Source organism: Pollachius pollachius (assembly GCF_949987615.1).
Source record: "Pollachius pollachius genome assembly, chromosome: 2".
Lineage (NCBI taxonomy): Eukaryota > Metazoa > Chordata > Actinopteri > Gadiformes > Gadidae > Pollachius > Pollachius pollachius.
In genome coordinates this window covers 6,629,219-6,652,180 of record NC_136935.1, presented here as the reverse complement: position 1 = coordinate 6,652,180, position 22,962 = coordinate 6,629,219, and the positions used below count along the sequence as shown (strand labels likewise).

Below are 22,962 nucleotides of genomic sequence, written 5' to 3'. Positions count from 1 at the left end.
CTCTACTGTACCTGCTGTCTCTACTGTCCCTGCTGCTGCTGTCTCTACTCTCCCTGCTGCTGCTGTCTCTACTGTCCCTGCTGCTGCTGTCTCTACTCTCCCTGCTGCTGCTGTCTCTACTGTACCTGCTGTCTCTACTGTCCCTGCTGCTGCTGTCTCTACTGTCCCTGCTGCTGCTGTCTCTACTGTACCTGCTGTCTCTACTGTCCCTGCTGCTGCTGTCTCTACTCTCCCTGCTGCTGCTGTCTCTACTGTCCCTGCTGCTGCTGTCTCTACTGTCCCTGCTGCTGCTGTCTCTACTGTACCTGCTGCTGCTGTGTCTAATGCTGCCGTATCTACAGTCTCTACTGATGATGTCTGTAGTGCTGCTTTCTCTACTTCTGCTCTCTCTATTGCTGTTGTCTCTACTTCTGATGTCTGTATTGCTGTTGTCTCTACTTCTGCTGGCTCTTCTGCTTGTTGTATCTATGGTGTCTACTGCAGCTTTTTCTAATGCCGCTACTACTGCTGTCTCTACTCCTGCTGGGTCTATGCTATTGTCTCTTCTGTCTACTGCCATTCATGATTATAATTTATATTACTGCTTCCATCTCTGATCATACAACAAGCAACACAAGCAACAAGCAACATGCAAACATACACCGCAATTTACACACGCCCGAAAGACACACACACGCACACACACTACAGAATCAATAAGATACAAGGCACCTGAACAAATAGACAATTAGGCTGGGTTAGTTGATAAATACTATATATACGGGGCTGCCGGCCTCGCCTTAAACCTCATCAATATCCACTACACACACACACACACACACACACACAAACACACACACAGTTGTCATGGCAGCACCAGCATGGTGGGAGGTTCAGACAGGGGTCAGTGATAGGTCATAGGTCAGGATCTTCAGCCAGAGCCATGATATTGGTGGATCCTCTGTGAGCCAATTACAGATTGAAGTGGGCGGGGCTCATGACCCCTGACCCTCCTACAGGAGGCAATCATATGCGAAAGGTTTGCATAAGCAACTCTTACTAGCCACTATAAACAACGTCCCATGAGTAACATGAACTATACAACCTCAAAGATGTATGGTATTACTTTAAAGGGGTGATATCATGCCACCAGGTTTGAGTGTGATTAGCCACGAGCCGTTTGAAAAACTGCCCTTCCCTGTGTTTTAGTGACATCACAAGTGGGTATGCCCACCTGGATGTGTGCTGGATAGATCGGTCTACCAGCCTACCCAGTGGACTTTAGCAAACGTTGCTTGGCTATCCATAATACATCTAGGTGGAGACTGCCACTTCTGATCGCTGGTGACTTCTGGTCACTAAAACACAGAAAAAGGCAGAATTTCAAACGGCTTGTAATGGCTAATCACCCTCACACATGCTGGCATAATACCCCCCCTTTCATGTACATCAGTACTTGTACTGCTAGAACTGGTCTAGTGAAAGGACAACTTATATTGCATAAAGGTCAAAGCAAAAAAGAATGATGTGGCCTATGTATCATACTATATGTTGGCCATCCCATATTCCATAATGTGACAAGGCCTTTCAGATTATACTAATCCAGCACCATTCCATACCAGAACCAGGTATGACCAGGGCTTCATCGCCACTCTGTGCTGTGAGGTGGACTTCCTGTGTCTTACCGAGCGGGCTGTGATAGTGATGTATCAGCAACGCCTCCAGAACTGCTGAATCAGGGATACCATTATGCATTCTGAGCGCATCCGGGCTATCAGTGTCAAACTCTGCCCCTTGGTGGACAAACCCAGACTGTACACCCAATTTTCTATCACTTCCAATATCCATATTACCGTATTATTTAGTATAAATACCGAATACATAGTATGGAAAATGCAGTATGCAAAAATATAACAGGATGTATGTATGCATTTCACACTATGCAACCCAGCATGGTTTTGGCTATCCTGCCTCACAAGCGCAGAAGATACGTCAAATCGACCCGTGGAATCGATGGGTCACACCACAGGTGGGCTGATCAGTGAAATCACCGGTCAATGTATGTTTCAAATTTAATGAATTCTGTGTTCAACAGTACGTACTTTGTAAGGGGAGCTGCACTACATACAACATAAAAAATTTAACTTAAACTTAAAAAAAGAAACGACAAATAGTTTGCAACAATTTCAATGGTGCTCAAGCCTGTTTATTTCCAAGGATTGCATAGTAAAATAGTGCCTTCTTAAACTAACCCATCTTCTTTTTCAATGCTTTTTTCTGTTAAGCGTATTTCGTTGCTAAGAAAAGAGCTACATCAAATAAATGTTCAATGCATGATTATTATTATTACTCTCAAAGCATCTAAAAGACAGGGGTGGTATAAGGTGGAATAGTCTCCGCCTATACCGAATGTAGCGGAGAGAGATCACATGTTGCTTAATTATCTCGCTTATCCTGTAATTACAGATCTGGACCTGGCTGTTCAGCTTCCCCTGCTCTGCTAAACGAGCCGCAAAGTCCATTAACCACGGATGGAGGGTTGGTATTTCGTTCACCTTTATAAAGCCCTCCGCTTGGCCATGTCTCAGCAGCCCGCGAAGTGTGACGTGTGTTTGTAATGCACGAAATATTTGTAATCACTGAACGCAGAATGACATTAAAATAACGCTATGCGTTTAATGCATTACAGATGTCAGATATGGACCATTGCCTTGGTTAAGCCACGCTGATGCAGCTGATCTTAATAGGTCAAAACACGCGTGCGTGTGTGTGTGTGTGTGTGTGTGTGTGTGTGTGTGTGTGTGTGTGTTTAGTGTCGGTGGGATTAAAATGGCATAAGAGGATAGGCTGTAGGATATTAAATACCAAGGAGCAAGCACACACACGCACACACACACAAACACACACACACACACACACATACATAAAGATAGATGAAAGATCGGCACAATATGCGAAGCAAGTCTGCGTCGCTGGACACATTAACTATTTAAAACTTTTGAAAACCTTTGTTATCACTATTTCCTCTTCTTATATTACTATTTTGTTTTGTCTGCTATTTGTTAATAATCCTTGGGACCCTTTAAATCAAAGTAATTAATATAATAATTATCATAAATCGATTTCAGAATAGAGGAAAGTATTAGAACGACTCAATGAGGGATTGGGCCACAAAGCCACACACAAACACTCTTCCATATCAATAATGCATTTGAAGAACTGGCCAAGTTCTCTCCTTCGTGTGCGTTTGGGCAGCTCTTCCAAAGTCACTATGATGTCATTAATAAAACCAAATCCAATAAAAACTCTGTGTTTCACATTAGCTTACTTGTGAATAATGCTCACATTTGCAGACTTCAAACAGTGTACAGGGGGTTTCCATGATGGACAGAAGTGATCGTTCACTGGAGGAAATGCAATAGCTTTACTAGGATCTTAATCGATACATAGACCACCTGTGACCTTTAACCTTTAGCTTGAACCCTCACTGACCACAACAACCTCTGGGTTGACCTCTCTGGGCTCCAACGGTGAACTCATTGGCGTGTCTCGTGTTCAGCTGTTGGACGCAGAGGTTCCAGAAGCATAATTTCATTGCAGTGACCACTCTGTAATCTCGGTGTAAGCCTCCGTGTTGGAACGCTTTGCCCAAACAAGGCCGGCGCCCTGAACACGGTTCTCCTCATCACTGTGAAGGCTACTGACTCATTTCCATAATGTCCTACTTTCCCCAGAAATAATTTTTTCTTATTTTCTTCTGTTGTTGCCTTGTGTACTGTGTGTTTACATAACATGGTGCATAATGCTATCTCTTTTTTTAAACAAGGTCATATGGGATGAGCCAAAAGAGGTGCGATTAATAACAATGGCTCCCTCACGCAACACCACATCCACTCGCTCTCAGCCTCCTACTGATTAACAGCTATACAGCATACGCCACATAATGGGGTTATTGTGTACTTCAACGGTGAAGTAAATAAGGTGATGATATAAATAATGAACAACAAAGATAAATACCAAGTGGCCATTATATTATAGAGGTTCTACTTGTTTATAATGGATCTTTGCATTGCAGGCTTGATTTTCTTCAGCGAAGAGCTGTGGCAAAGACCATCCAAACTCAATTATTATTATATGATATATGGATAGATAGATAGATAATATATAGATGGATAGATAAATGAATAATAGATGGATAGATAGATTAATAATAGATAGATAGCTAGACAATATATAATAGATAGATAGATAATAGATAGGTGTACAGACAGATGGACAGACCTGCAGTGAGAGAATCTGAGAAACATAGAGAGACCTGACAGAGAGAAATGTACTGTACAGAGAGAGCAACAGACACAGAGACACAGAGAGATGGAGACGGAGAGAGAGAGGGAGCGAATCAGACAGGGACAGACAGAGACAGAGAAAGAGTATGAGAGTCTGCACAGAGAAAGAGCGAGCGTGAGAGCGAGCGAGCGCTACCTGAAGCCACCTCGTTGAGCCTCTCGCTCAGGTAGTAGTCCTGGGGGTTGAGGTAGGGGATCTGGTCCATGTACTGCTTGGGGATGAGGTACAGCACCTCGGCCACGTGGCCGTCCTCGATGATGGACATGCGCTTCACCGAGCTCTTGCGCTTGACGCGCACGCGGTCCACGCCGTGGCTGCGGCTGGAGCTGCACAGCTTGCCCAGGCTGTTGAGGCTGGGCCGGTTGGGCCGGGTGGGCATGGCGCCCCTCCCCTCGGACCTCCACGCAGAAGAAGGGTGAGGCGCGGCGGGTGAACGGCCAGAGACGGCCCCCCCCGGTCAGCCCCCGGTCGCTAACTCCCCGCGACGGATCCGCTTATCCGGGATGGGCGCCGGCCACAAGGACGTGGCATGCAAGTCCTCCCGGAGCGCAGATAAACGGAATTCACCTCAAATCCTAAGTAGGGAATGCAAACAAACTAAAAAGCGAGTTTGGCTCAGGTGAATTATCAGGGCTGGCTTCTGAATGGATCCACCTCCTCGAGTCTGTGGTCCCGCCTCCAGCGAGCTTCAGAGAGCCTTCAGCAGATGTTCCGCGTCTCCTGGGGCCCGGGGCCCGTGCCTGGCCCGGGGCGTGGGAGAGAGGACAGTTATATCGGGCATGAGACGTCCCGACGGTCTCAGCACGCAGGGAGAGTGACGGACGGACGGGGGGGATGAAGCGCTCCCTTCAGAGTGTCTTCAGCGCGGCCCAGCCCTTTGCCTTAAGGGGATTTAGGGCTGATGACGTTGAGCCTGTGATTATCCACTGGGTGGGGTAAGGTGGGGTTAGGTGGAGGGCTGGCTCAATGCATTGCCCAGGGTGGGTTGTGCATCCTCCCCCCCCCCCTCCCTTACCTGATTGAAAGCACTGATTGGAAGCACTGCAATGGTACAGAAAACCACCACAAAGAAAACAAAGAGCAAAAAGTGTGGCGCAGACATACACCTGTCTCTCAGATATTGCGATTATTTTTCACTATTTGTGTTTTGTCACAGGTTTATAGCGTACGGTTTATTTTGCAATATTGTGATTATCCCAGGGGGCAAACACATAAAAAAACCTCTAATCTGTTCCAATAATTCATGAATTCACCTTAGACACTGTAGTTCATTACATGTGATATAACCTTACACTGTAATTCATTACTTGTGATTTAACCTAATACACTGTAGTTCACTACCTGTGATTTAACCTAATACACTGTAGTTCACTACCTGTGATTTAACCTAATACACTGTAGTTCACTACCTGTGATTTAACCTAATTCACTGTAGTTCACTACCTGTGATTTAACCTAATACACTGTAGTTCACTACCTGTGATTTAACCTAATACACTGTAGTTCACTACCTGTGATTTAACCTAATACACTGTAGTTCACTACCTGTGATTTAACCTAATTCACTGTAGTTCACTACCTGTGATTTAACCTAATTCACTGTAGTTCACTACCTGTGATTTAACCTAATACACTCTAGTTCATTACCTCAAGAAAGAAGTTTAGAATTTTGGTTCAGCATCGATTATACAAGCGAGGTTGAAACACACACACACATCAGTGTTTCCCCCAGAAAATTATGTCTAAGTCAAGGTGGTCAAGGAGCGGGGGGCCGTTTCAATTCCATGGCAAGACCAATGTTGTGAACAGTATGACTGATGCATTATTTAACTTTATTTTTTATACCTGATGGAAGTGTTGTTGGAAATGTTTTCTACTTTGTTAATGCATGATTATTAAACAATATTTATAAAAAAAATATCTGTATATATTTATTTTTTTTCTAATATATATATATTTTTTATACATTGGTAGTCAAGGCGGGGCCCTATTGTTGTGAAGGCGGCCGCCTTAACCATACAGTGCTGGGAGAAACACTGGACACACACACACACACACACACACACACACACACACACACACACACACAAACACACACACACACACACACAAATACAAACAAATGTGTATTTAAAGAGTACTTCTAAGGTGTAGCTTGATCTATGCAAGGTAAATACCAGAAGGATATTCTGCAAGCCTCCCTATCTATGAGCAGAAGATATTTGGCTTCAGTATTGGAAAAAACATCGGTTGTGACGCACTCATTTTCCAGTGGGCAACGCAAGCGGATTAGGGGGATGATAACTTTGTTAGGAGCCATGTTCTGGGCTTGTAATCTTGAAACCATCAAATGTTGGAAAATATTAGCAGAAAGGCTTTAGCGAGCCAAAATGATATCGTCACCGTGGCCTGTAGTTGGATCACTCCTGTTTGGAATAGAATCCGGGGAGTGAATACATCTCCACCTTGCCTGAAAGTGGGAGGCTAACTGATGGCTGAGCCAGGTGGGAGGAGTTTTATAAGGAAATCATCTCATTGGGAAACCATGATATGATTTTCAAGATATGCATCACAATATCTGCTTATGAGGGGCCAAATTAGGTGTGTCACATTTAATAGTGCACGATGGAACATTGTGTTGCATTGAGTGCAAGTATGTGCCTTAAGGACAAAATAATCTAATGGCAGCCCAATTTAACCCAGGTATCTTTCTGCTGGGTTAATGTTAAATATTTCCATAAAAATGTATTCTGTGAAAAACGATTAATATTTAACCACACAATAATTAAGTTTAATGCCAGATACAACCTCCATTTTGACTTAATGGCACTAAATAATTCACTAAAATACCGCTGACCTAAAAATCCACCCATGCTGTGCATCCACCAGTCAGACAGCCAACGTCCTCGGTCTCCCTATGACCAGAGGCATACAAACCCGGGGGAGATACGATCGCCAGCACAGCAATGACAAAGCAAAAACAACCCCTACAAAGGGGAGTTGTAGGTTGTAGGGCTTGGCCGCTTCTTTTCATAGAATCATCTCAACCACAGTAGCTGCACCGACACTAGCTCCAGATAGAAACTGAGCACATACCACTATACTACGACTAGTACCGCCACAAGTTGAGCATCTTCTCTTGTCGTTATCTAATGTAGCCGCGCAACGACACACAACAAGGCTTCCTAATCCCCATATCAGTGCAAATCACAAAGTAATGGTTTCCATTACCAGAAAGTGAAAAGAGATGAAGAAGGATGTAGAGGACACGCAGCGAAGTCTAATGACGTCCATAAATCCCCCCCCCCCCCCCCCGACGCACACACACACACACACACACACACACACACACACACACGCTTGTCCTCAGAGATGGGGGGACAAAGAGGACATCGCTGTACTGCAGCAGCAGAGCCCAGATCCCCCCTTACTGTTCTCTCTTCATGGCACACTTTTACAAGGAGTGATGCGCTGGCTAGCGCATCACTCCTTGTAAAAGTGTGCCATGAAGAGAGAACACACACACTCCGGCACGACACGCGTGTAGCCCCGCTGTGCTAGCCGACGCACGCACACACACACACACACGCACACACACACACACAGAGTCAGAGCCAGCTCATTATCGGACTAATCCAAAACGGGGCATCACACACACACACACAAGCACATACAAAATAGCCCAGTTTGTTTATTGGACTTGAGGCGTTGCCTTACCGTCCAGTCCGAAGCAGGAGGTGATATGTTGGGCGTAGTTGCAGAGCCCGGAGTAGCCCGGCTGCTGGCTCACTGCGTGTCTCTCCTCCATCTCTTCACACACTCACTCTCACTCAGACACACACATATAGACACACACACACACACACACACACGGAGAGCGACCCATCCGGTTGCACTCGCTACCTCCCCTCCCCGCATCTATTATTCAGGATTTGGCCCCGACCGACCGACTGACACACACACACACACACACACACACACACACACACACACACACACACACACACACACACGTGCACGAGTATGCGTGCACGCACCCAGGAAAACAGCACAGGAAATCAAGGCATATGCGCGTGCACGTGGAGATGCACTCATAAATAGACACACGCGCACGCCCACACACACACACACACACACAGGGTCAGGGAGAAGTGCTGAGCCAGCAGGTGGTGCTGCTGAGCGGGGGCTGTCCTCTCTGGTGGTCAGAGGAGAGAGGCAGGCATCAAGTCGGGTCGGCTGCCGACACAGAGGGGAGCAGCGGGACACCTCATTGGCTGATTGAAAACATATGCTAATGAGGAGGCTGATTTATTCAATGACTTTTTGCCATGCAAAGATTTTTCCCAATGGCCGCAGCCTATTTGCGGGCATCCCGAAGCAAGAAGCCAAACCCCTTTTCTGTTTATCGTTCAATTCACTGTAGGTCACTTTGGATTAAAGTGGCTAAATGACAAAAAAAAGTGTGCTCACGTCAGGGATAGATGAAGGTAGAGGCCGGTAAAGTCAGTCTCACACTTAAAGGTAAATTCAGACAGATGGGTTTCTCCACAAACATTCAACCTATAACTAAAAGAGGTCATCTCAGACTGCAGCAACCGGCACACATTTAAGACCAGCCACAGAATGTGAAATGTTCTTCTGCTCTTCGACCAAGTTCCACCATTTCACCGAATGGAGCAAAGTTCAACGGATTGAGAAGAGAAATGGGATAAACAAGAAATTCACCCCTCGTATGAAGTGCCAAACATAACATCATCAGAGCACTGGCAGGGGGAATGAGCGACCACAAAATATAGGAGGCAAGTACTGGAGATTAGACCACACGTTATAAGGAGCACGGCGTCAGAGCAGTTTCTCGGCAGTGGAGTATGATGTGTGCCTGCCTGCAGCCCCGAAATGAACTGGGAATTCTTGCATTTGAATCCACAGACGTCGAGGCAGTTTCAAGAGGTCTGCGTGTGTGATCAGAAGACCAAGCAGGCCGTGAGTGGCCAGAGAACAATAAGTCAAATAGACACTGATGGAGGAGCGGCTTCATCCTAACCGCCATGTGAAACAAACCTTGAATCAAACGTTTCAAAGGAACACAGAGAGAGAGGCAGCTACAACAGCACTACACACCGGGTAGCTTTAAGGGCCTCTACAGGAGGGCGTTGCTGATGGTGAAGAGCCCTTGGTGGAGAAGGGGTTGGCAGGGGGTAGGGGGTGGATTCCAATGTTGAGAGTGCTGTAATGGCCGAGGCTGTCCAGGGAAGATTGAGAGGGCGGGGCCTCAGGTGATTGATGGACGCCGGTAGAGCACAGGAACGTAATTCAAGCTTTTCTTTGTTAAATTATTCTTTTTTCACTAGCATGCGTGCTCCTATCCAGAAGGGAGTTTTTCCAGTCACTCAGCAAACTGTTCCACTTGGGGAGCGTCGGAGGCGGCAAAACCCCTTTTCCTGGAAGGGTTTCAAGCTGGCTTCCAGAGCAAACTCTCTTCTGGGAAGGAATGCTTTATGTGTTAATCAAAGGCCAACACTCGATCAGTACAGGGAGTTACAATGCTCCCAACGCATTCATCAAAAAGTGATTTGGTCCTAGGCCAATGGGGGGAATGCTATTAATTGTTCATTGTTGCATGACTCGCTATTATCTGTGGCCACCTGAGCCATCTCTACTCATCCACGAGGTTCATGCTTTAGGTTTCCCACCAGAGGGTTTAAACTTTATGACATATATCTTAAACATCTCTAAGTATGGGCCTGCAAAGCCGCCTGCAGACTCTAATCATGGTAAAAGGCTGTAGCAATAAAGGTTTGTGTCATTCGATCAAGTCAGGGCATGGATCAATTCAATTGAAAGAAGAAAAAATAAGATGAATCACAGAAGAAGAGTGACCCATCCGTCATCTCACCGCGATGCAACACCGTAGGAGCAAATGGACGAGGGAACGGATGGGTCTCCATCGACGGAGGTACAGCCGGGAGAAGTATAGTCACTTCCTTGTGAAATATGATTGACTGTTGGCCAGAGGGGCCTGCGCCCGGGGTCTGGAGCAGCGGGGGGGAACCCCAGGGGGGCTGTCAGAGGGAGGGCTGCTGGAGCAGCATCGATCGCCAGCGGCCCGGAATGCAGGGGCAGTAATGGGTAGTTCCAAGGCACTCTGCTATCCTCAGCCATTTCAAGGGCTAAAAATGAATTGAGAGCCGTTCACTGGCTAGTTTAGATGGACTGTAAAATAAACAAGGTGTCCCCCAAAAACAACATAATTGAAAAATGGTGAATCACACTGTGGCCAAGGTAGGAATGGCACTTCTTGTTGTTTGTAAGACCTAACAATTAAAAGGGGGAGAGAAATGGTCTATACTAATCGGATTCATGCATATTCCTTATCTAAACTTTTAAAGAAAGCAGGGGAACATTCCCTAGTACCGTACCAGACTCCCACCTCATCACCATGGAGAAGGTGACGATAAAGAAGATGAGTCAACGGTGAATCAACTCAAGTCTCAAACACATCAACACAAACATCTTCTACTCCCAAAAGTAGACTGACACCAAATCTTGCGTGTTTCGATCGCTGAGGAAGGGATGTGCAAAATGTAAGTTTGATCTGTTACAAATACACACACAATATTTTGCAAACCCTTCTCAAAACGAATAAGCATCTTAAATCCATGCGTCTAATAATTTGATAGCTTTGGATGACGCGTCTACATAAACGCGGTCCACAAATGAAGTTACAGGCTGTGCAGCGGACTGCTCTGCATGGGGAGGCAGTGCATGGAGCAGCGTAACCCAGTTATGATCACAGTGGCAGCACCGCTGCAGGATAACTCCCAGAAGACGACGCAAATAGACCATCTCCCGCTCCATCGCATCCCGCAGCGACCTCCCAAGAAGAGATCCCATCTCCTCGCCCATCGACATGAAGCTTTGTTGTTCTGCGACAAAAGACACTCACCTCTAGCAGACATGCCCGGTAGGTAGCGGTCTACTGTCTTTATGCATCGAGGATTGTCTTGTTGGGGGTGTCCTGCAGGGTAGAAGCACCGCTGATGGTCGCACTGGTCGGATGTGATCTAGGGGTGGATGTTGGGCTTTCATTCATGGGATTGTACGAATGGGAAACTGAGAAGGTTTGGTTGTCTGGGAGTATATACCGCGGTTAGCAGGGCAGGGCGTGTCCTGGAGACACCAGGGTTATTCCCCTACAAGTTTCAACCATAGGGTTTTACCTTAACGTGTGTCAGGCTCCATGCTGAGCGTTTTTTTTTACACCTCTGCACATGCTGTTGACTCCATGGTTGTAACGAGCACGTTGTGGGTCGATGGGATCCACCACCACCACCACCTCATCTATGGAACCTAGTTTTTGTTGTGATGACTGTGCTGAACAAGAGTTGACCGAAACCCGGTATGAACAGGTCAGGGGACGAAGACGACGGAGTTTCGGAAAATATCATAATTACCTATTTATTTCGTTGGTTGGATTGTGTATATTGGTGTATTATGTTTGTTGTTGTTTTTTGCCACTGTTTGCCAGTAAATGTATACCAGAATAGGGCTTAGATAAGGGATAAACATGTGGTTATACTTACAATAATAATGTTGTTAATAATGATAATCATGAAAAATAATAATATATAGGCTTTATATATTAGTTTTACCATCATAATGTTGATAGCACATAATTCAGATGTATCCCAGCACAAATGCATGCAGCCTATTCTTAATTAAGTCCGATAACTTGGTTTCCCTCTGAAACACATGCAAAGAATTACTGTCTGCCACATTAAACGTGACCTCCTGTAATTCCTTTGTGTGGCGGCGCCCCCTGGCGGCGGTGTTGTGTCTGGCGCCCCCTGGCGGCCGCAGTTGGCGGTGTTGAGCCTGTCGCCCCCTGGCGACGGTGTTGTGTCGGTCTCCCTTGGCGGCGGTGTGGTTTTTGTTTCTAGCGCCTCCTGGCGGCCGTGGCCGGCGTTGTTGTTGTTTCTGGCGCCCCCTGGTGGCGGCAGGAGGCCGATGTTGTTGTTTCTGGCGCCCCCTGTCGGCGGCGGGTGGCGGCGTCTGGCGGTGGAAGTGCCACCGTGTCCAGAGAGCTGCGCGTCACGTTAGCGCAGCAGACGCTCTTGTTTACAGCCGCGGCCGAGCCGTGTTTTACGGGCCTAGTCCTCTCTATCTGTCGGTTTATTGCTTTATGGCGGGCGGTTCTCTGTTTCTCTCAAGGGTCGGTGTATGAGAGCTCCAACCTGGATCGAGGCGGCGGCAACAGGAAGAAGAAGATAGAGGAGTTCTCTAGGTCTTCTCGGGAGAAACTGGTCCAGTCCAAGAACAAAATGTTCTCCAAATTCACCTCCATCCTCCAGCATGCGGTGGAAGCGGTGAGTTTTACACCCCGGCTTCGGGTTCGGGACGTGTTTGTGGGGGGGTCAGTGTGTGTTGTCTTCTCGCGAACCCTTCTCATGATCGTCAGCATAACAAGGCTAATGTAGCTTAGCCGCTGAGCTAACCAAGCTAACTTAGGTTAGCCTAGTGCCTTTGGCCGAGACGCGTGTTTACGTCTCCTGAGGTCCTCCGGGACCTGAGGTGGGGAACCGCTGCGTTGTGTCGGGGTAATAACGCTATAACGTCACTGTAGGTGACTGTGTGTGTGTGTGTGTGTGTGTGTGTGTGTGTGTGTGTGTGTAGGTAGCACTGTGTGTGTATGTGTCACACTGCGTGTAGATGTTTCGCGTGTGTACACCTGAAGACTCACAGAGGGTCTGACCATCTGCGTCTCGGACCTTGTGTGACGCAGGACGGGTCGCTGGAGAACGGGGGCAGCTGGAGCCCTGGATAAGTTGTCATCGTTCAACTTTAGAGACTCGATAGTTTCCCCACAAGTGATTTGGCAATCGGGGTTAATGTTGCGCCACCTGCACTTCAGTGTTTACTCAAATATCACACCTGTTCATATGGAGATCACCCAGGGGGCACACAGGTCAAGTGGGGATAGGAAGAGCATTGGGAGGAATGACTTGTTTCCTTATGATGATGACTGACGCAGAAGTATTATCCACGTGTCTGCAAGCAGTCATCTTCATTCAACTCAAATATCACACAGACTGGTCTTCATATGCGTGTGATGTGTGCCAGACAGTGGCAGCAATGCAGACACTGGGACAACCTGCCTGCAAGTGGTTCACTGTGGTATTCGCCTACAAGGCACGGATGAAGTGCATAGTGATTCCAATACCACGCATTCTAGTAATTCCAGAGAGAAAGTTAGAAATGCTGGAGTATACAAATCAAGACATGCTAGTCGGACACAACACAGTTGTCTGCCGAATCTCAATGAGCAGGAGACGAGATGAGAGATGTTAATCCTCCCTCTCTCACATGAAAGACTGAAGTCTTCATTACACGATGACTCGTGTGGCTAATGTGATTCATTGTTAACATTACCCGCTGTCTCTATTCCCCAGCTGGCCCCTTCCCTGCCTCTGCAGGAGGACTTTGTCTACCACTGGAAGGCCATCACCCATTACTACATCGAGACGTCTGGTGAGCGTGATGTTATGAACGTGGTCATGTGATCAGCCTAATATATTAAGCAGCTTGATTAAAGTCCAGCTCGGCTAGGGTCGTATTTGTGTACAGTTATGTAACTTGCCGATTTTGATTGTTGCTGATGCTTAATTTGTGTGTGTGTGTTGTGTGCGCGTGCGTGTGTGTGTGCGTGTGTGTGATGTGTGTGTGTGTGTGTGTGTGTGTGTGTGTGTGTGTGTGTGTGTGTGTGTGTGTGCGCGCGCGTGCGTGCGTGCGTGCGATGCGTGTGTGCGTGCGTGTGTGTTATATGTTTGTGTCTGTTATGTGTGTGTGTGTGCGCGGTGACCAGACGACAAGGCTCCGGTGACCGACACCAACATCCCGTCCCACCTGGAGCAGATGCTGGACATCCTGACCCAGGAGGAGGAGGAGCGGGAGTCGGGGGAGACGGGCCCCTGCATGGAGTACCTCCTGCACCACAAGATCCTGGAGACCCTGTTCACCCTGGGCAAGGCCGACGTAAGGCGCCGCCCTAACACACAGACGTGGACTAACACCACGGACAATGGGCCGTATTCAACCTAGAGTTCTTCCGATACCGAAATTCCGAAATTCATCTGATTTTGTGTGTTCTGACTACGTGTGTTCGAGCTACCAAGCTACAAAGTCGGAAAAACATGGATGCTCACGCTTAACTACAAGCATACGAATGTATTCATTATAGATTATAATGTTAATAATCTAGTTCTGAAAATAAATGTTGTTGACAATAAGGGAACCGACTATACATTGCTGTCTTCGTAAGAGAACCCTTCAATAAGAACAAGTGCCATTAGTAGTTACAATGCTAGTTGCTGTGTCGGTATATACTCGGAGTCGGCCGATACTCAAGTTCAGGAATCGGAATCGGGAAGGAAAAATGGGTTAGGAAGGGTATTGGAACATCTCTGGTGCAACCCATCAGATACCACAGTCTTGGGTTGTCCTTCTGATCCTCTTCCTCGTCTTCGTCCTCCCCCTCAGTGCCCCCCGGGGATGAAGCAGCAGGTGTTGACCTTCTACACCAAGCTGCTCGGTCGCATCCACCAGCCCCTGCTCCCTCACATCAACGTGCACCGGCCCGTCCAGGTGAGCTTCCCGCCTCCGCCGTCGTGCTCCGTTTTGGTTTGACCGTCCTCCCCCTGCTGTCCGCTGGAGGTGTCTGACCCGCTCTCTCCTCTGCCGCCGCCCGCTCTCTCCCTCTCTCCCCTCTCCCTCCAGAAACTGATCCGGCTCTGCGGGGAGGTGCTGGCGGCGCCCACGGAAAACGAGGAGATCCAGTTCCTCTGCATCGTGTGCGCCAAGCTGAAGCAGGACCCGTACCTGGTCAACTTCTTCCTGGAGGTAGGCTGGTATTCCTGGGAGGGGGGGGGGGGAAGGGGTGAGGAGAGGGAGAGGCGGGAGGAGTGGGCGTACAGGTCAAGCTATGACAGGATGAGGATTTGGAGGAATGGCTTGTTTTCCTACCGATGACTGACCCTGGAGTGTTGTTCCTGGGTCCGCATGCGGCCGTCCTCACACAGTCCACAGTAGACCCTGTCCTGCCCGCAGTCAGACCGGCTGGTAGTCCACCCTGCCTCTGATTGGGGCCCACGGGACGCAGTGTGCTCACACACCTGTCACCTGACCTACTTTACAGAACAAGGCCAGGAGGCCCGAGGCCCAGAGCCCCGGAGGCCCAGAGGGGGCCAGGGGTGGCCTGGCCTCCCCGGACACGGGTCAGCCCCACGGGGACCAGCCCCCGGCCCCCGGCGAGGAGCCACAGGCTGGGGCAGTCGCCAGCGGTAGTCCGGCCGGAGGCCGCAGCTCCAACAACAACCACAGCAGCAACAACTACAACCTGGTCACCTCCCTGCTCAACCTCACCAGGAGTCCGGTGAGTGACCAGCCAATCAGACCGTGTTGTGTCCGCTGGGGTCACTGTAGTGCCGTCAGGCCGGCGTCACAAGGTGCCACTTAGCAGGACAAACCACGCCACTACATCATTAGCTCCATTGGATATCTGCCGCTACTTATTTTTAACTTATCATTGCTTACTTTGTTATGATCTTGTACTGTTGCTGCTATGTGACTGTTCCAAGCCTATGAATTTTATTTGTTGGTACTTAAGATGTAATAAAGGAAAACTCAGGCTATTAAACAGAGACAGTAGTCCTTTTAAATAACCATCACATCCCTTTAAACTTGGTTATTTTTATGAACCATAACAGGTGTTTTATTTACTCTTCTGCTGCTCTTTGTCCCCTTGTAAAGTCCAATATATAATGTCCTATAAATGTCTTCCCTCGTCTGTGAGTGTTTAGATGGTAGAGGGAGAAGTCTTTTAAGTCGTTTCTCTTCTTGGGATAAATAAATTCATGATAATAAAGACATAATATCAGCGAACCACAACTTTCGGTCCTGGTGTTCACTTCCTGCGGTGTGCCCATGGGTTTTTCCTTTGGTTGGTTTGCATGATACATGCATGGATAAAATATCACATTGACTTTCTTGATATTGAAATCCATATATTGATTTAGCAACACAAATGTACAACTTCTACTTTTAATGGTTTCTCTATGTTAGAGAAAGAACTGGCCTGGTTGAATTCTGACACCCTTAACTTAATTTAATCTGGGAAAAGTAAATGTATACCTGTCTCAATTTGTTTGTTATTGTTTTATTGAAAATACAACTGTACTACTTTTGATGACCCCGTCCTCATTGTGAAGCAAAGTAAAGTTTACCGGCTGTGTCGACACGGCGCCGGTCCGTGGTTCCTGCGTGGCTGACATCGCTCTCTCTGCCCCCCCCCCCCAGGACGGCCGGGTGGTGGTGAAGGCGTGCGAGGGCCTGATGCTGCTGGTCAGCCTGCCAGAGCCCGCCGCCGCCAAGTGTCTGACGGAGAACACAGAGCTGGTGGAGCTGCTGACCGACCGGCTGACGGGCTTCTACAAGGCCCTGCCCACCTCCATGGACCCCCTGGACATCGAGACTGTGGAGTCCGTCAACTGGGGGTAAGCAGAGACTCTGAGGCGATAGAGAGTTACAGTATTCAGAGACACACACACAGGCACACACACAAACAGGGGTCATTGTGGGACTGATAGTGTTAGTAACAGGGCTAAAGTTAGCAATGGTGTTATAGTTAATGTAGTTAGCACTAGGGTTAGGCTTAGCACTAGGTTTAGGGAGGTGATGGTTGGTAAAGCATTATGTGACAAGCTTGTGATAAATGTTGCAACGATGAGCATGTGCAGATGGAATCTAATCTCCCGGCCGGTGTTCTGGTTTGCTTTCCCATTCGCAGTTTGGACGTGTACAACTTGAAGGAAGATGCGGCCATCTTTGCAGGGAAGAGAGGACTCATCTCCTTCCTGTCATGGCTTGACTACTGTGACCAGCTCATCAAGGAGGCTCAGAAGGTGTGTGCCAACATAGCTGACGCACTCTCTCCCTCTTTCCTCTCATCTCTCCCTCTATCCTCTCATCTCTCCCTATTTCCTTGCATCTCTCCCTATCGCTGTGTGTCTGCCCTGACGCATCACTCTGTGTTGCACATGGTAACAGAGTTATATTTACCACGCCGGGAACATCAGAAGGCTGATTCATCCTCCTCTTCCTCCTCTTCCTCCCTTCCCCTGTAGTCGGCAGCCACGGTGATGGCCCGGGCGGTGAGAGAGAGGTTCTTCATTCCCGTCATGGAGCCTCAGCTGATGCAGACGTGAGCTGCCTTACACTTCAAACTCTTTTATGATAGTGCAGTGTTATCACTCTCAGGACGGACTCAGAGTGGCTTACCGGTTTTACTCACTTTCCAGAACCCTTAATGGCTCTTGAATCACGCGAGTCTGAAGGGGCCTCAGATAAAAGCGAACTAAGTAAATACTCAGTAGCTACCACTCTTACTCTGGTTCTGTTAGGGCGTTTTCACTCCTGATTTCCAGAGATTTGACCTGGTTTAATGGTGGATGGGGAATTCTTGCACCATTCATTTAATCTAAACACACATGTGTTTGTGTGCCCCCTGTGTGTCTGTCTGTCTGTTTGCCCTGTGTCTGTCTGTCTGTCTGTCTGTCTGTCTGTCTGTCTGTCTGTGTGTGCGGTTGTGGTTGTATGTGTGTGTGGTTGTCTGTGTTTGCGTGACCTGTGTGTTTGTGTGTGCCCTGTGTGTGTGTGTGTTTGTGCGTGCCCTGTGGTTGTATGTGTGCGTGCCCTGTGTGTGTCCCCTGTGTCTGTGTGTTAAGGTCTGAGGTGGGCATCCTGACCTCCACAGCGCTGCTGAACCGGATCATCAGGCAGGTGACGTCGGAGGCCCTGCTGCAGGAGATGGTCTACTTCCTGCTGGGGGAGGAGCGGGAGGCGGAGACCCCCACGGGGGTGACGCGCTACCCCCTCAGACACAGGCTCATCGAGCACTGCGACCACCTGTCGGACGAGGTCAGCATCGTCATCGTCATCATCATCATCATGTTTTTATATGCATGCATTCATTGTGTGTAGCTATGTCAGCTTTACCCTCCTTGCGTTTTTCATGAGAGGGCAACTACCAATAATCAAAATAAGTATAATAATAATATATAATTAAATCTATTTTTAAGAATTTATGAGATTACATTTTTAGGAATCGCTTACGATTTAAAGAAAAATCCGCAACGCCGAAAAAGACACTAAAGTTCTTTGGGAACGTTGTTTAAGTCCAAGTAAAAACCCTGCAAAACGATTTCCCGAAACTAGCAAAAAAAACCTGAATGATATGTATGAGATTGAATTAGCAATTACAGAGTAATAACTAAAAGTGTAGGATACATTCATGGCCGACTTACCCGGCCTCGTTATCGTCAGAGAGGACGCCCCTAGAGGACGGGGGCTTCAGTATCGTGTCAGTCTGCTGTGGTGGACCCAAAAGCCTTCACTACGGTCTCAGGCTCTTTAGCCTGCGCCTCAGCATGTCCTCTTCCCTGGGGGGTCCGGTGTTCAGCATGCCCTCTGTACACTGGGGGGTCCGGTGTTCACACTGTCCTTTCTCTCCACCCACCCAGATCAGCATCATGACGCTGCGGCTGTTTGAGCAGCTGATCCAGAAGCCCAGCCAGCACATCCTGTTCAGCCTGCTTCTGCGCAGCCTGGAGGAGAGGAACTACCTGGAGAACAAGCCCGCGGAGGAGCCCCTCGAGAACGGCCTGGCCCACGACGCCGTGTAAGGAGCTGCCCCGGATTTGACCTATGACCCCCCGTCGGCCGCGGGAATCCTGACGCTGATGTGGATGTCTCTCACTCTCTCTGTCTCTCTCTCACGGTCTCTCTCACTCTTTCAATGTCTTTGTCTCTATCTCTCGCTGTCTCTCTCTGGCTCTCACTCTCTTTCAATGTCTATGTCTCTCTCTCTGTCTCTCTCCCTCTCTCTCTCTCTCTCTCTCTCTCTGCCTCTGCCTCTCTCTCTCTCTCACTGTGTTCCTCTTAAGTTCAACATTGGCATTGACTCTTAGTTCATGGTCTCGCATTTAAATGTTCCCCAAAGTAAAGGGGCGTGGTTCCCTGTTTCAGCTTAGAAGAGAATATTGTTCCAAGCTGCCAACCAGTCTGAAATGGTTAGTCATCACCAGTGGCACCAGTGTTTTTCCACTGTGGTCTTTGTTTCATATGTGGTCGCACTGGACACAGAAATGTAGAAGGGAGATAAATACCAGGCTTCGTAAGAGTCTTCCTGGAAGTTCTTTCTGAGAGAGATCCTCATTTGCAATAGAAAACTATTCAAACTGTTTTCTAAGCGTGTCTCTGAATCAAAATAGAGAAACACGCAAAACTGCGTATTTCTTTTTAAATGTGCAAAATAAATCGTACATACTAGGTTTGAGTTTAGTCATGTTTGTCACTCTCTCTCACAGTCTGTCTCTCTCTCACTCTCTCTCTCTCTCTGACAAACTAGAGAAACACGCAAAACTGCAACGACTCGATGAGGGAACACGTCTGTTATATGTGCAAAACAAGCCGTACATACTAGGTTTGAGTTTAGACTTGAGGTTCTTCTGTGTCCCCCTCCCCCCTCAGAGACCTGGAGGAGGACCCCCTCTTCGGGGACGACCCCTCTGCCGACGGCAGGCTGACCGGCTCCGACTGGCTGAGTCCGTCTCCGTTGCAGAGTCCCGACCACGGCAAGACAGACGGCAAGACAGAGGTCCACAAGATTGTCAACAGGTCAGTGCACACACACACTGAGGCCACACATATATATATACAGACACACACACACACCTATAGTCACACACACACACACACACGCTAAAACTTATATGATCGGCTTGTTCATTCATTCGTTCCTGCAGCTTCCTGTGTCTGGTGCCGGACGAGGCCAAGTCGTCCTATCACGTGGAGGGCACGGGTTACGACACCTACCTGAGAGACGCTCACAGACAGGTGAGGACCCCCTGTTAGCTGTGGTTCCTCAGAGGAACTCCCAGTGGGGTAAGGAATGTGTTGGGATGGGGGGGAGACAGCGTGTCATTGAGAAACCCTGTTTCTGATGAGTAACCATCGATACTCCTTGGACAATGATGTGAGCCAATCAGAAACAATTACATCAGTCGATGTGGTTCCTGATTGGCTGACATTAGTGTAGTAGTACTGCTGTCAATATTGAATAATTTAGCTTCTATGCAAAGCGAGTCACAGTGTACCGTAAACACTGGAGTAGCAGCGCAGTGTGTTATTCCAGTACAGTGTACCGTAAACACTGGAGTAGCAGTGCAGTGCGTTATTCCACTACAGTGTACCGTAAACACTGGAGTAGCAGCGCAGTGCGTTATTCCACTGGCGTGTGGAATAACGCACTGAGCCCTGTGTCTTTCTGCCTCTCCAGTTCAGGGACTACTGCGGGGTGTGCCAGCGCTGGGACTGGCGAGGGACCCCCAAGCCCATCGAGAAGTGTGACCTAGAGAGACCCTTCTTCGAGGGCCACTTCCTGAAGGTGCTCTTCGACAGGATGGGGCGGGTCCTGGATCAGGTGGGCCCATTGTCGTTGTTTATTTGTGTGTTTGACTGATGTGTCACCACGCACACACCGACACGTTTCGGTAGCCGTTTAAATCTCACCCGTCTGAATGACACAGCTTGACACTTGTGTAATGACAATGTGTAATTATTGCAATTTTTGCAGTGCTCTACTTTGAAAATAAACATTTATGAATGAGATCCTTTTAAAGTTTAAACCCACCCCTTCTACAAATGTATTTACCTTTTTGTACTGTCTTTTTTTTACTCCAGACGAACATTAAACCGTGAATCAAAAACAAAAGTTCAAACTGAATATGTATGCGTTATGAATGGTTTCTCTTTCTTCGGACAAATGTACTTATTGGAAGTCACTTTGGATAAAAACGGGTTTCCTGTCTCTCTGATAGCGGCTGCATCAGCGACCTTTGACCCCTCTCTCCCCTCCCCCCCAGCCCTACGAGGTGAACCTGCAGGTGACCTCTGTGCTCTCCAAGCTGTGTCTGCTGCCCCACCCCCACATGCACGAGTACCTGCTGGACCCCTACATCAACCTGGCCCCTGGCTGCCGCTCCCTCTTCTCTGTCATCGTCAGGGTAAGACCCGCCCCCATCTCGTTAGATTAATCGTCAGGGTGAGACCCGCCCCCGTCTCCTTAGGTTCATCTTCAGGGTAAGAGCCCGCCCCCTTCCCGTACCAGATGGTAGAAGCCGTTGGTTTATACAGTGCAAGCCTCAGATGAGCTAGGGGCTAAATATCTCGTTAGCGTTCGCATCAGAAGAGGGAATAGAAGCCATGTTTACACCGCGTGTTAGTTTTAATTGGGCTGAATCATTCGGTTACGGTCCTACTCTTTGAGTATGTTTCTAGCGATCCCGATCTGTTTTGAGGTATTACATTTTCCAACAGTATTGTTCACATGGACACTAACGTAATCGTGAGTGTCTGGCGGGATTTGGGTCGGTTGAGCAGGAAGTGCATGGAAGCGTGCGAGCGTGGACTGACCTGCGTGTTTTCTCCGGTGGGCAGGTTGTGGGGGACCTCATGTTGAGGATTCAGCGCATCCCCGACTTCACCCCCAAACTCCTGCTGGTGAGGAAGAGGCTGCTCGGGCTGGAGCCGGAAGGAGTCAAGTAAGTGATGCTCTGCTCAGTCCGCTGTAGGGTTCCTGATGTCTGTAGGGGACCCAAAGGTCTTCACTATCGTATCAATCTTTTAGTGGACCCAAAGGGTTCACTATCGTCTCACTATCGTCTCAGTCTGTAGTGGGCCTAAAGGGTTCACTATCGTCTCAGTCTGTAGTGGGCCTAAAGGGTTCACTATCGTCTCAGTCTGCAGGTAACCTAAAGGGTTCACTATCGTCTCAGTCTGTAGTGGACTGAAAGGGTTCACTATCGTCTCACTATCGTCTCAGTCTGCAGGTAACCTAAAGGGTTCACTATCGTCTCAGTCTGCAGGTAACCTAAAGGGTTCACTATCGTCTCAGTCTGCAGGTAACCTAAAGGGTTCACTATCGTCTCACTACCGTCTCAGTCTGTTGTTGACCCAAAGGGCCCACTATCGTCTCACTATCGTCTCAGTCTGTAGTGGACCGAAAGGGTTCACTATCGTCTCACTATCGTCTCAGTCTGTAGTGGACATAAAGGGTTCACTATCGTCTCAGTCTGTTGTGGACCTAAAGGGTTCACTATCGTCTCAGTCTGTAGTGGACCTAAAGGGTTCACTATCGTCTCAGTCTGTAGTGGACCTAAAGGGTTCACTATCGTCTCACTATCGTCTCAGTCTGTAGTGGACCTAAAGGGTTCACTATCGTCTCACTATCGTCTCAGTCCGCTGGGCTGTTCCTGATGTCTTTGTGGGGTCCTGATTTCTCATTGTGTGTGTATTTCTCATTGTGTGTGTTTCTCATTGTGTGCGTTTCTCATTGTGTGTGTGTTTCCTGCCGCAGCGTGGACCACATGACTCTCCTGGAGGGCGTGATCGTGCTGGAGGAGTTCTGCAAAGAGCTGGCGGCCATCGCCTTCGTCAAGTTCCACGCCACCGCCACGTCCTCGCCGTAACCCCCCCTCTCCCCCCCCCCCCCCTCTGGACATCGAGCGTGGGGGTCGGTCGGGG

At 48.3% G+C, this 22,962-nt stretch overlaps 2 protein-coding genes across 2 annotated transcripts in view; one reads left to right on the top strand and one right to left on the bottom strand.

Annotated features, from left to right (window-relative positions):
* ablim1a (actin binding LIM protein 1a) overlaps nt 1–11,407 on the bottom strand; it is a 48,147-nt gene extending 36,740 nt beyond the window's left edge. The window contains exon 1 of the mRNA XM_079730085.1: nt 11,273–11,407. Within this exon, the coding sequence (XP_079586211.1) occupies nt 11,273–11,285 (13 nt within the window). The 5' untranslated portion in view covers nt 11,286–11,407. The remainder of the gene's footprint in view (nt 1–11,272) is intronic.
* Nucleotides 11,408–12,537: 1,130 nt separating this feature from the next.
* Nucleotides 12,538–22,955, top strand: fhip2a (FHF complex subunit HOOK interacting protein 2). Its single transcript, XM_079730087.1, has 17 exons — nt 12,538–12,692; nt 13,776–13,854; nt 14,189–14,358; nt 14,863–14,967; nt 15,100–15,222; nt 15,518–15,754; nt 16,678–16,874; nt 17,168–17,282; nt 17,505–17,581; nt 18,105–18,297; nt 18,900–19,057; nt 19,909–20,055; nt 20,184–20,274; nt 20,717–20,860; nt 21,303–21,443; nt 21,877–21,980; nt 22,796–22,955. Exons 1-17 carry the CDS (start codon nt 12,648–12,650, stop codon nt 22,905–22,907), a joined length of 2,238 nt encoding a protein of 745 aa, XP_079586213.1. The 5' UTR covers nt 12,538–12,647; the 3' UTR covers nt 22,908–22,955.
* Nucleotides 22,956–22,962: the final 7 nt, after the last annotated feature.

Excerpts from the sequence above, each read along its gene's own strand:
- fhip2a (XM_079730087.1), top strand. The coding sequence starts at position 12,648 with ATGTTCTCCAAATTCACCTCCATCCTCCAGCATGCGGTGGAAGCG. Across the intron at positions 16,875-17,167 it reads GTGGAGTCCGTCAACTGGGG|TTTGGACGTGTACAACTTGA; the intron begins GTAAGCAGAGAC and ends TCCCATTCGCAG. Across the intron at positions 20,275-20,716 it reads TGAGAGACGCTCACAGACAG|TTCAGGGACTACTGCGGGGT; the intron begins GTGAGGACCCCC and ends CTGCCTCTCCAG.